The sequence below is a fragment of the Bicyclus anynana genome, chromosome 22 (assembly GCF_947172395.1).
Source record: "Bicyclus anynana chromosome 22, ilBicAnyn1.1, whole genome shotgun sequence".
Taxonomy (NCBI): domain Eukaryota; kingdom Metazoa; phylum Arthropoda; class Insecta; order Lepidoptera; family Nymphalidae; genus Bicyclus; species Bicyclus anynana.
In genome coordinates, this window is record NC_069104.1 from 5,029,114 (window position 1) to 5,042,824 (window position 13,711).

At 34.3% G+C, this 13,711-nt stretch overlaps 1 protein-coding gene across 2 annotated transcripts; it reads left to right on the forward strand.

Moving 5' to 3' along the window:
* Window positions 1–11,229: 11,229 nt before the first annotated feature.
* On the forward strand, window positions 11,230–13,105 carry LOC112046853 (uncharacterized). 2 transcript variants are annotated; one of them, XM_024083674.2, is made up of 2 exons: window positions 11,230–11,355; window positions 12,538–13,105. In XM_024083674.2, exon 2 carries the CDS (start codon window positions 12,544–12,546, stop codon window positions 12,880–12,882), a length of 339 nt encoding a protein of 112 aa, XP_023939442.1. In that variant the 5' UTR covers window positions 11,230–11,355; window positions 12,538–12,543; the 3' UTR covers window positions 12,883–13,105. The 2 variants fall into 2 exon arrangements, with proteins under 2 accessions (XP_023939442.1, XP_023939443.1); XM_024083675.2 differs by lacking the exon at window positions 11,230–11,355 and adding an exon at window positions 11,493–11,516.
* Window positions 13,106–13,711: the final 606 nt, after the last annotated feature.

Sequence of the window (13,711 nt, forward strand, 5' to 3'; positions counted from 1 at the left end):
ACATTCTCATATAACCAAACAAACGAAGGCGCGGCAATAGTATAGTACAAATAAAAGTCAATAAAAACATTGGCGTATTACACCCATAAAAACATACATTTCTGTGGAAATATTTTATACATTATTGAAATGTTGTATAAAATTATTTCTAAGTAAATATAAATATACCTAGTTATGATTTACAAATGTCCACTATTTCCTATTGTTGCAATTGTGGTAATGTTACTGAAATTAACAAAAGAGCATTATATTCCGGTGAGACAATATACTATATTAAAATAACCATAATATTTGTTAAAAGACGAATTGATAAACCTATATATCTGTGATTCCTCGGTGAGTTGCTAGAAATGCGGCTATAATTATAAGAAAATTATACTATTGTCGGAGACGGGGACATCATAAGCAGATTCAAATGATATAATTATTGAATGAAAGCCTATCGGGTTTAACAACTAACGTTACCATTATTTATACCTCAAGTGACAGAGAATAACCTTGAACGAACTTATCACTAATGGATATAGGGTTTAGGACGTCCTTTAAAACTAGTTAACACTCCCCTTCTTCGCTCGAGTCACTCTCCCCGCGTAGTCAAACCTAAAAAAGTTCCACCAGATGACCAGAGGCCAGAAATGCCCTCAACACCCATTCTTACATAGTAGTTCTATGTAAGAAGAAGAAGCCATGATAAATAACCGAACACATTTTCTTTGACTACATTCTCCCAATACTATTATACAAAATAACATTGTTGATTAGCAAGTCAACGGCACATTGCAGTAAGGTTACTAACAGAAACTTTTAGCCCCCTGATTATTGTGCATTTGCCAAAACTTGCAACCATACCAGAGTATCAATATGTGGCATAGATAAAAAGAATTCGACAACGAGATTATTTTTAGATGCTTGCGATAAGTTCGAGTACAACTGCGATTATCATAAAGGTCAGTTATTATATTATTTATATATGTATACCTATTGATTGTCACAATAAATATGTAGCGTGACTTTTTTTTCAGATTATACTGAAACACACATAAAGGCATGTTCATCTAACACAACTGTGCCCAGTTCAATAGCAACGGAATCCGTAAAATCAACAACTCCTCTAAATTCAACTTTAACAACTCAAGCTGTAACAAATATATCTGAAACTGCTAATACATCTGAAACACAACATAATACTAATTATACAACAGGTAAACTATAAGATATAAAATGTAAGCTGCATAATAAAGTATTATCTTAAAATAAATCAATTAAGAGTTCATTTCATTATTATTGTCTTTATTTAATTTTTCAGAATCTGCAATAACTAGTCTGATAACAACGGATATATCATCAAATAAATCTAGCTCTGATTCATCTTGTAGTTGTCCTACTGTGACTTGTCCTGCTTTGAACTTAACAACAACAAATATATCTCCAACAACGGATAACTCCTCTGTTACTCCAATGATAACAACCCCATCAACTACAATTTTAACAACAGCGTCAGTTGCCAAATCTACGATCAATGTTAATGTTACTGCTACTGAAGTACCAACCAATGTAACAAATGTAGAAACAACAAGTGATTCAAGTGATACCACCATACAAACAAGTAATCAAACACCAAATATAGGCAATACTACAGGAGATTCACTTAGTGTAAACAAAAGTGAACCTGTATCAACAACGTGTACTATTTCTAATACCGTAACACCACAAACAGAAGTTAAAACTTCAAATGCAACACCTGAAGATAGAGACAAAACTACTCCTTCAGAAGCTAAGCTAAAAGAAGAAAACAAAACTTCACAGGTCACATGTGAGTATCCAAATCACTGCAACAGGCCAAGTACATGGGAAACCACAGTGAAGGGTGAAACAAGAGATTTCTATCAAATACTTAGAGCTCAATTTGGAGATCGCGTGAGAATCCTTAGAGATACAACTAATTTTTCAAGGCGAATTGATAAAGATTTAAGCAATGATGATGAAGGATTTCAATTCGGTCACCACAATGAAAGGTCGAATGAAGTTTAAAAACTCCGTGTAAATATGGGATTTAAAGATTAAGGCATAAACGACGCAGATTATTTCAAAATTGCACATTTTATTGTATAAACCTACAAAAACCTTCTTTAAAATTTAGAAGACAATAAAAGAGGGTGTAAGAAACTAATTTTCATTTGTTGATACGCTAATCTTTAAAATAATTCCTAACGGAAAAGTGATAGGCGCCGGTCAGTTTTAATTTTTACTAAAAATTTAAATAATAAAAAATAAAGGGTACACCTTGACGAAGATTAATTTTGCAATATTCTTAATTACTCTCACAGAATGGATAATTAACGAGTAATGTCAAGGCTATTTACGATAGAGATATATTTATAAAGATATTAAAGAGCTCTAATTACACTAATTAAATACATATGCCTCATATTCATATAATGAGCGTTAACATTACATTTTGCTTAAACGAGTAAGTAAGGAAAACAGTATTAATTACCTGCCAAGTTTTCCCTGCTTCTGAGACACGATTAAGATTTAATAAATATCGTAAAGAAACGTGGAAGCTCTTATCAATTCTCTGTAGTTTGAAACCTGATTGGGAAATTTCTAATTTAAGAGATTTCCCCGCAATTTCCCGAACTTTCCTCTCTTGGGAGGCTTTAGCTGGACAAGCTATGAAACGTGCATACCCCTTAGCGATTTAGTATTTCATTAAAACTCAACTTACAACATCACAACAACTTACAACAAAACAGTAGTTACGAGCATATTTACGTCATCATATTCAGCTGTTTCCTTTTTTTTTTGATTTAAAATGAATGAACCCTTGTATTGCTACTGCAAAGTTTATAAATCGATAGATAATTGAATAAGCAAAACTATTGTATCGGTTTTAATGAAACTACATGATAATTCGAAAATTTTGAATAGCTCATATAAGTCAGAATATTAATTACTCTACTCTGTCCTGCTAACTATTATTATTATATTGTTTCTGTGATCAGAATCTTAATGAGATACTCAGATTACCTAATTTTAACATATTTGAGATGTATTCAATATTATACATACATATTATACATTTATAAGCTCAAATACTTTTAGATATTTTATCAATTTTATAATGTTTACTAGATGTGATAGATGAAATTACGTTTTATATAGCCGATTACTAGCTAACGCTCCTCGGTTTCACCCGCGTAGTTCACGTTCTTGTGAAAATATGAGGATAATATTATAGCCTATGAATAACGTGGCTTTCTAGTGCTAAAAGAATCAGTAAAATACTGATCATCTACTGATCATCTATTCTATTAACTACTATTCTCTACTCTACTATCTACTGATCATCACCATTGGATGATCGGTTCAATACAAAGAGATAAAGTTTGTGGTGTTATAGGGCCTCCTAACTAATTAACTTTACCTCTTTGTAGTATTAGTATAGTTAAGGGTTATCAGTTTGTTGATTTTACACAAGTACATTTAGTAAAACCAACAAACTGAGATTTATAATAAAGACACGATTATTTAATACCAAGCAAAGCACCGTCTCATATTCTACTGAGATTAGATAAATCTCATGAAATGAATATTATAAACTTTTAAGTAGAACGGATTAATCTACGAGTAATTTAGAAATAAAATATGTATCAAGCCTTCCTTAAAACATTTAATACGTCGAGATATTCGTATCTTCGCAGGTACATTGTTTCGATCTCTTTACGTATTTAAGCAGGTTGTTTTTGCGCAGGCACGCAGTCACGTGTCGTAACCTCGTTAATATTGCATTGAACTTGGCCCCGACTCGAGTAACAGTTCTGCGTGCCTTAATAGACTTGTTCTAGTTTGGAATGTTATTCATCATTAACCACCCATATTCGATACACTGTTGAGCTCAAGTCTCCTCTTAGAATGAGAGGTAGTAGTCCACCATGCTGGCTCAATGTAAATTAAGAAAATTCTTAGGTATGCAGGTTTCCTCACGATGTTTTTCTTTCGTTTGAGATATGTGATATTTGATTTCTTAAAATTAAGTGAAAAGTTGGAGGTGCATGCCCCGGACTGGTTTGAATCTACGCCGTCTGAAGCAGAAGCAGAGGGCACATCTACTGGACTATTATGTGCTATCTATACTGGACTATGGTGTAGAAACCGTCATAGGTACCTATAGACAGAATATAAAGATAGCGAACGGTCCTATATCAAAATTAGTTAGGCCCAAATACAAATGAAGGGTAAAGATTTCACACGAAAAAACCAAGAATGTTTGTCAATATAAATGTATATGATAGTGACTCGGGAAAAGATAAAGCTTTTTTGACTTTTTTTAGTGAAACTCTGTTGCTTTTTTTATGAATCATATTAAGGGTGGAATTTATTAATTTTGCTTTCACACTTAATGGGCTCTGTAGTTCGGTGGCCCTCTTCCAAGTAAGCCCGCTTCCATTTTAGACTGCATTTGCTGGTGGGAGGCTTCGGCCGTGGCTAGCTACCACCCGGCAAAGACGTACCGCCAAGCGATTTAGCGTTCCGGTACGATTTTATGTAGAAACCGCAATGGTGTGGATTTCCATTTTCCATTTTAGGATGAAAATCCACACCCATTGCTGTTCAAATTCTTTATAAGTTAGCCCGCTTCCATCTTAAATTGCATCATCACTTACCATCAGGTGAGATTGCAGTTAAGGGCTAACTTGTAAATAATAAAAAAATGCATGTTGATCTTCGTGTACGATTCGACGTATGAGCCATTGTTTTCTATCGTATTTTCGCTTTGCGATCATATTTTTTTTTGTGTACTTCCGTTGCTTGGTATGGAACCCTAAAATACATTTGTTTATCATGAAACTGTAAAGTTCAGCGTATCAAACTATTATTGACATTGCTGGGGTTGAAATAAAGTTGAAAATTAATTAACACTTATATTATCATCGCTTCTCGGGGATTTCATGGCGTGCCGCATCTCGGTTTCCAAGGATTAGTTGTTGTTTGTCCTCATAAGCTTGCCTACAAGTAGTATAGCCCCTGGTTTTCCATCTAGGGTTAACTACGACATCTGTGTATTCCGTTAATTAATATCATAAAAAAAATATTTATTAAATATTTATAGATTGTTTGTATGTTTCCATTGTATGGACTCCGAAACTAGTGAATCGATTTGAAAAATTCTTTCACTGTTGGGAATCTAAACTATCCCCGGGCTATATTTTATCTCCGTATTCCTACGGGAATAAAGCTAGGTTTAGTAAAATAACTCAATTTTCCTGTAATCTGCAATGCAGAAGAGACTTTTCCTCCTCTTTTTTTGTATTCCCGTTAACGTACTAAGATGTTCCAGTGACCCAAATGTCGTCAATATAACAAAGGCGTTGTGAGTACGTTGTTTTTTATTACACTCACGTTTGAAACCTTTCCACATGTCCGGAAAGACATGGCTTAGATATGAATGCCTCAGCCCTGAAAGGGGCTGGAGGAAATCTGGCGGGGAGAAAGTTCTCCCACGTCCTACCCGGACAAGAAGGCAAAGTCTCGAGGCTCGTTCCACCCGAGTTACTCAGGAGGAGAATACCCACGCACGGCACATGTGTCGCGGATAAACCAAAAACAGAAAACCTTATGCTAGCCACTCACTAACCAATAAGACCACATGCCTGCAGCGCTAACGGTAGGACATCCTATAAAACTGATTGTGTGTTGGTCGCAATGACATAATGACATAATGCCGATGTCCTGCCGGTGGCTAGCATAGCGCGAACTGACGGATGAAATAAGGCAATCCTACATAAATAATCTTGTCACTTATCCATAGATTAAGGATAGGTCTCACTCTGCTCTGTTATTGATCTTTTTTTTTATTCTTTACAAGTTAACCCTTGACTACAGTCTCACCTGATGGTAAGTGATGATGCAATCTAAGATGGAAGCGGGCTAATTTGTTAGGAGTGTGAAAATCCACACCTCTATCGGTTTGTACACGACATCGTACCGGAACGCTAAATCGCTTGGCGGTACGTCTTTGTCGGTAGGGTGGTAACTAGCCATGTTAGCCACTAACGGGCCGAAGCCTCCCACCAGCCAAAAGCACATCTCAGGACTTATCTTTCTGTTATATATAATAATACGTATATTATGAGTTAACAATAAAACATGCAAGTTACCTAAGTACATTTAGGTATAAGTCAACATAAATTGAACCCCTAAAAATGTTCGACAAGGTTGCCACTTGACAATTTTCTATATTTGGTATCGTAAACACCGAAGTCTGGAAGATGGCTGGAAAGAAAAATGCCCCATTATTCGACCCACACCCACGGTCCGACTTGCCATGATAATATGGTAGGATCACATTGTCATTGTCTCTTTCTAACTCTTCTCTTCCCTAAAATAGGGGGTAGAAGTTTTGTGACAAGCATCCAGCAATTTTCCGCAGATTTTTGTGACTAGAACGGGTAGGGGTAGGGTAAGGTAGGTGTAGGGTGAGAGTAGGTTAGGATAGGGTCCGCTAGTTGTTATATAAAAATAAAATATGACAAACATAAAATCAATTCTTCAGGTTAGTAAAGCCAGGCAAAGAGCTAGTTCAAAATAAATTAGCTAATTTTGCGAACCTGAATTAGACAAGGGCGTGGGCGAGGTAACTGTGGGCGTTTGATTTTATTATAAAATACACATTTATCCATTAACTTATTAGGTATCTACTTTGTAATAATAACTCCCCCGCTTTAGGTTATATTGAGAACGAGGCTCGGTTTCGCATGGGGCATTTCGGTTATTTTTTCATTAGTAGTAGTTTGGGAGCAATGAGAGCTCCCTGGGGAAGTATTACCGTCATACCTATTTCCGACGCCAAGCAAGTTTTCTGTGTTTCGGTTTCAAGGGTATGCTTGCGATGTAATTATAGAGACATGAAACAAATGCTTCAAGTTATCGGGTGCAGGGCAGTGCATTATGTCGCGTGCACAGTATACCTTAAGATTAAGATGAGTCAATTGTAAGTGATAGTTTTTGGTCTTCAAATCAGTCCAGTCACAACCAAGTGCTCGTTCCATCTGCATATCGATATAAAAAAAGTTTTCAATCAGACTTTAAGCAGTAGGTTGTAAGTATATCGTTCCATATACCTTTATAAAAAAATGTTTTCAAATAGACTTAAAGCAGTATGTTGTGTGTGTATCGTTCCATCTACCTATATAAAAAAATGTTTTCAAACGGACGTTGAGCTGTAGGTTGTGTGTATCGTTCCATTTACCTTTATAAAAAAAATGATTTCAAACAGACTCTAAACAGCAAGTTGTATGTGCATCGTTCCATATACCTTTATAAAAAAATGTTTCATACATACTTTGGGCAGTAGATTGTCTGTATCGTTCCATCTACCTATATAAAAGAAAATTCAAACAGACTTTAAGAAATAGGTTGTGTGTGTACCTTTATAAAAAAATGATTTCAAAGACTCTAAACAGTAAGTTGTGTGTGTATCGTTCCATTTACTTTTATAAAAAAATGTTTTCAAACATACTTTAAGCAGTAGGTTGTGTGTATTGTTCCATCTACCTATATTTAAAGAAATGTTTACAAACATACTTTAAGCAATAGGTTGTGTGTGTATCGTTCCATCTACCTATATACATATATAAGAAAATTTTTCAAACAGACTTATGCAGTAGGTTGTTGCAAAATAGCGGTTGTGTAAAGTTAATATATTCAGCACACAATACACGTGGGTGTATCTCACGAGAACTGAATAAAATATTATGTTGCTTTAAATTGCACAAACTTAAATTTAAGCACTTTTTTTTAAATTTTGACCAAGTGAATGATTTACTTATTAACACTTAGTAACAGTATAATTTTGTAACAATGGAGAGTGGAACCAAAAGTTAAGATTTTGTTGGATTTTTTTTATAAACTTTCATTCAATACAAAAAATGTGAAATTTCATAACGTGAAATTTCATAATAAAAATTCAGGTATAGTGTACATATGTTTTCTGTGTGTATAGATAACTCTTTATATAAGTATAGGCAACTTTTTTTATTCTCTACAAGTTAGCCCTCACCTGGTGGTAAGTGATGGAAGCAGGCTAACCTGTTAGGAGTAGGATGAGAATCATCACCCCTTTTCGGTTTCTACACGACATCGTACCGGAACGTTAAATCGTGGTAACTAGCTTCGGCCGAAGCCTTCCACCAGCCAGACCTAGACCGGTTAAGAAAATCTCAATCGGCCCAGAAGAGGATCAAACCCAGGACCCGTCAAAATTTTAATTATTTAATTGCTATCTGCTATCAGCATATTTTGAGGATACTAAGTAGGTACTACTAGGTGAGCTGTGATAGCCCAGTGGATATGTCCTCTGCCTCCGATTCCGGAGGGTGTGGGTTCGAATCCGGTCCGGGGCATGCACCTCCAACTTTTCAGTTGTGTGCATTTAAAAAAAAAAAAAAATAATAATATCACGTGTCTCAATCGGTGAAGGAAAACATCGTGAGGAAACCTGCATACCAGAGAATTATCTTAATTCTCTGCGTGTGTGAAGTCTGCCAATCCGCATTGGGCCAGCGTGGTGGACTATTGGCCTAACCCCTCTCATTCTGAGAGGAGACTCGAGCTCAGCAGTGAGCCGAATATGGGTTGATGACGTAAGTAGGTACTCAGTCGTGGAATTGAAAATATTTTAAAGCATCGGAGCGCCACAAATATCAGGTATAAAGTCAGGTTTTTATGGAAACTAAAAATTGTTTTCTTGTACTTCCTATATAACTATACTATAGTGTTAAGCTATTTTTACCTATTATGTTACGGTTTTATAGAGAATAAACGATTATTATATTATATTATTATATTATACTTCCGTACATTTTCAACATAACATTGTAACTTTGTTTTACGCAAAATATTGTCAACAATTTTGAAAGAAATAATGTTGGTTAGTTTTAATCTCGAAAGCACGTCCAATCGACCGAACTGGTGACGAATTTAATCACAGTTCGTCGACCTTGCTCCAATTTCCAAACAATGCGTATCAAGTTATAAACGACATTGTATGAAACTAAAGAACTAAGTAAATAGAAATAAAAATAACTGGTTGAGTGCAATTGAACGAAAAAAAATCTCATTAATTAAAGTTGAGTAGTGAGTACCTACTTAATTAAAACACTAATTAAAACAAACCAGTCGCGTGCTTGTCAGGCAACGAGAAGTTGTGGAATCCGTACAGAATCTTCAAAGACCCTCAAAGACCCTCAAAGACCCTTTAGGATGACGATCTCCCAGATCGAAGGATAGGCTTAGTTTTATAGTTGCTTGTAATATTAATTTTCAATTTCTTAACTGATAGTGATAGGCACCTACTTTTTAAACCGTTTTGGTTTTAATGTTGATCATTAGATATTTTTTTCCTGATCGGAACAGTAGTAGTTGCTAGGTTTTCTGCTTAGAATAGTTTTACTTGGCAGGGATTTCCCAATATCTGGGTGCTTATTCAAGTGGCTTGTCACATTTACTTTCAATTTTTAATTTCTTAAGTGATACTTTTGTTTTGAAACCAATTTTTTTGGTTTCTGATCGGAATATGTGGTTGTTTTAATGTTTAGAAAAGTTTTCCGGCAGGAGGAGGGGACTACCTTTCCCATGTCAGGGTACTACTTAAATTTCCTTGTAAAAAAATACAATATTTCGTAGTCCGACTCAGGATTAGAACAAAGGACTTAATTATAGCCGTGATAGCCCAGTGGACACAACCTCTGCCTACGATTTCGGAGGGCGTAGGTTCGAATCCAGTCCTACGGACGCACCTCCAATTTTTCAGTTATATGCATTTTAAGAAATTAAATATCACGTGTTTCAAACGATGAAGGAGAAATATCGTGAGGAATCTTGATACTCTACGTGTGTGAAGTCTACCGATCAGCATTGGGCTATTGGGCTATTGGCCATTCTGAGAGGAAACTCGTGTTCAGCAGTGAGCCGAAAATGGGTTGTTAATGATATAGGCACTGCACTAGCTCATCTCTTAAAAAACCTCATAATTTATAATTTACAAGGTCGCCTTGTAATAATATAGTATACTCATTAATCTGTTATTCTATCCGGAACTAGGAAGCAATAGACAGGAAGCTATGGCTTGCCTCGAGCTATGGTGTGAGCTTTTATTTGAAGCTTACGTATTGCAATGATTATAAAGACTATATTTGCTTGCATTTCTCGATTGGGTCGAGGCAGACAAGGCAAACTACTACCTCAACAGGTATTTATGAGGTACTTATGATTAAGAGCACTTTGATAAATATAATTAGTAATGATATTTTGACTGATACGACATTCAAGTACCGAATACTGAGGAACTACTTGAAAATTAAAAATAATAAATCATATATTTAATAAACATTATATTATTTCAAGAGATGTTGTCTGTCTGTTTGATTTTGTTTTTCTGATCAATATATATATTATATTTTGTAAATAAATTTTTCAGATTTGGAATTTAGAAATTCAATCATAAATAGTCATTAATTGTTAGAAATAATATATTATATCCATACAATTTACATACCTTAGATTAGCTTTTTTTACCCTATCCCTTATATCTTTCTGTATGTACCGTCTGGATGTTTCTGTATATTACCGTCTGGATCTCTGAATCAACTGCACCGATTTTGAAAATTCTTTTACCACAAAAAGCCACGTTATTAGTGAGTATCTCAGAGGAACTCCGAGTAAATAAGTAAAGTCAAAAATTTTAAATTAAAGTTAGGAGACGGTGGTTATAATACAAGTCAAAGACGTGAAAAAATCGTGAATATTTTCTTTTCCAGTGAATACATTTAATAAACAATCCTACTAATATTATAAACACGCGAAAGTTACTCTTTCACGCCGCAACTACTTAATCGACTTGGCTGAAATTTGGAATGGAAATAGATTACACTCTGGATTAAAACATCGACTTTTTATCTCGGAAAAATCCCTGGTTCCCAAGGAGTTTGTGAAAAACTTAATTCAACGTCGCGTCCGCTAGTCAAAACATAAATTTTTGGTGATCTTTGAATAGTTTAAGCATTATTCTCTGGATTAATACATCGGCTTTTCATCTCGGAAAAATCCATGGTTCCCAAGGAGTTTGTGATAAACTAAATTTCAACGTCGCGTCCGCTAGTCAAAACATACATTTTTGATGATCTTTGAAGAGTTTAAGCTTTAATACGGTTATTTCTCTCTGCTTAATGTAGCTCTCAGTGCAGGGTACTTCCAATGCGGAAGTCAGAAGGTTGCATGTTGGCAGCCTTATATACTCGCTGAGAGCTGTCGCCCGCGCAGTTGCTGTGATTGTTCTGACCGTGGACTTAGTTGGTTGGTTTAAGTTTATCTTTTAACAGTATATATTGTGAATTGTGTGTGTTTATAGATTTTGTTAAATAAATAAACATTTTTAAATTGCCCATTACCTCTATTTGATAATGATAGTTACAGAGTTTAGTGCTATTAAATGAACAAATAGTAATTAAGCTTTAGTATGTATACTAATATTACAAATATATAAACAATCAAGATATACACATTATAGGAAGAAATCTTTTTAATTTGGCCAATTTTATTGTCACTTGTTATAGTTTTTTTAATTTTGACATAATTTTTTTAATCTTTAAAAGTAATCTTTTAAACATAAAAATGGTGCCGACTTCAAATACGTATTTCAGTTATTTTGATTTTAACACAAAATTACTAAACCGATTTTCATGAAAAAAAAAATATAGGACCAATCTGGAAGTAAAAAACCTTTAAAAATATATCAAAATTGATAAATAAATTACGAAGTTATGATGTAAGAAACATACGCGTTAAATTCTCCTCATTATTTTGAAGTCTGTTGTAAATATAGTTAATATTTTTAAAAAATCATCAAATCTTCTTGTAATTAGCGTATCGAACCAGTGTGAGTTTGCTTGCTTGCAACTAATTAATTTAAATTAAAGTTAAAAAAGGAATATTAATTACGTTCTATTAATTTACTAATATCTCTCTCCAAATAGATAAAAAACGTTCGACAATAATTCAACAGCCGTGGCTGAAAAAAATCAATTACCACTCGCTGTTGAATACAGCACTAATGAGGCTTTAATTAACTTTGAATTTGTATCCTCTATACAAAAATGTTATTATAAAACGTTCCACGTTCAAATTATATACCTGAATTTGAATAACATAAATGAAAAACCCCGTACGAATTAGATCAAATTATGTCATTCTGTCTCCTGTTCATATTTCAAAAACCATTATATAAATGTATTGTAAAATGTTATTTTAATGTGGACGCAGGCGTGTCAGTGAACATCAGTATCGTGATGTTTGGAAGTCCCTACAAAAGGCCTATGTCCTGCAGTGGACGCCCATCGGCTGACATGATGATGATGATGATGAGTAGTTGCGAAGTTACGTGTCTCTAAAAAAGAGCGATCCACTGTTACTGTATGACCCTATACGAGTAAATTTCCTCTTTGGAAATAGTTAAAAAAGTATATTTTTTTTTCACAGATCAAAATGCATTCAATCATCATATTCGCTGCTTGCTTCGCAGTAGCTCAGGCTAGGCCTGGTCTGTTCTTCACTCAACCATTGGCTGCGACTGGTATAGAATACGCCCATTCAGGACCCTCCATACAACCCCATCCTGCTGTGGCACAGAACGCTGCTAATGAAGCATTACTGCCACCAGAGTTGTTGAAGTCTAACTCGTTCTATAGCAATCCAGCGATCGCTTCGGGATTGGCCAAGGAGTCGTGGTTCACTAAAAAAGAAATGCAAGTCGTGGAACGGGAAGCAGAGAAAATACCCCGACAGCGTATTTATGATATTGTTAAAAGTGCTGGATTTATATAATAAGTAGTAAGAATTAAAATATAAAAATAGCTAAAACTCAGGTGATTTCTGACTAACGTAGGTTACTACTTGTAAGGGTTTGTTCGAGTTGAGTTCGGAAATCTTGCGAGTTTTAGTAATTTTTCTATTTCAATTTGTTTTAGATTTATAAAAAAAACTTGCAGTGTCTTAGAATTAAATTGTTGCTATTAATTAAATTCTAAGATATAGTAGATTGATTGTTTAGTCATTTAAATTTCTTTTTCGTACTTTGTTTAAAATATTTATTATTTAGTTAAATGTTGTTTATGCAAATGTTTTGTTAGATTTATATTTTTCAAGTGTTAATTAAGTTAAGTGTTAATTAAGTTAAGTAAACAAATACTTTGTTGTATTACAATAATTTTATGTAAATAGCACTCATTATTTAAACTTATTTTAACTTTTGCACTGTAAATATTACCACCTGTAACTTTATTTATATATAATTAATTTAATTTTAATATTTTTATAATGACAGAATTAGATGTAAGCAGTATACTGTGATCTCGAACTGTAAGTGTATTAATGTAAATTATTTTGCTACTAAAGAACACATAAATATTTGTCTTATTGAACGTTTTTTGACGAATCATTCCCTACCACTTCAGACTAAAGTTACTGTTACACATGCTATAAAATAGCATGCTAAAACACGCTATTAAGTATGCTCCATACGAGCATGCTAATCATCAGTTTACATTTGCTGGCAATAAGCATGCTATTTTTAAGTATGCAATATCGTACTAGACAGGGAGAGATGTAGGTGAAGAGAATACAGAATAGCAATGCTGATCGACTATCATACTCA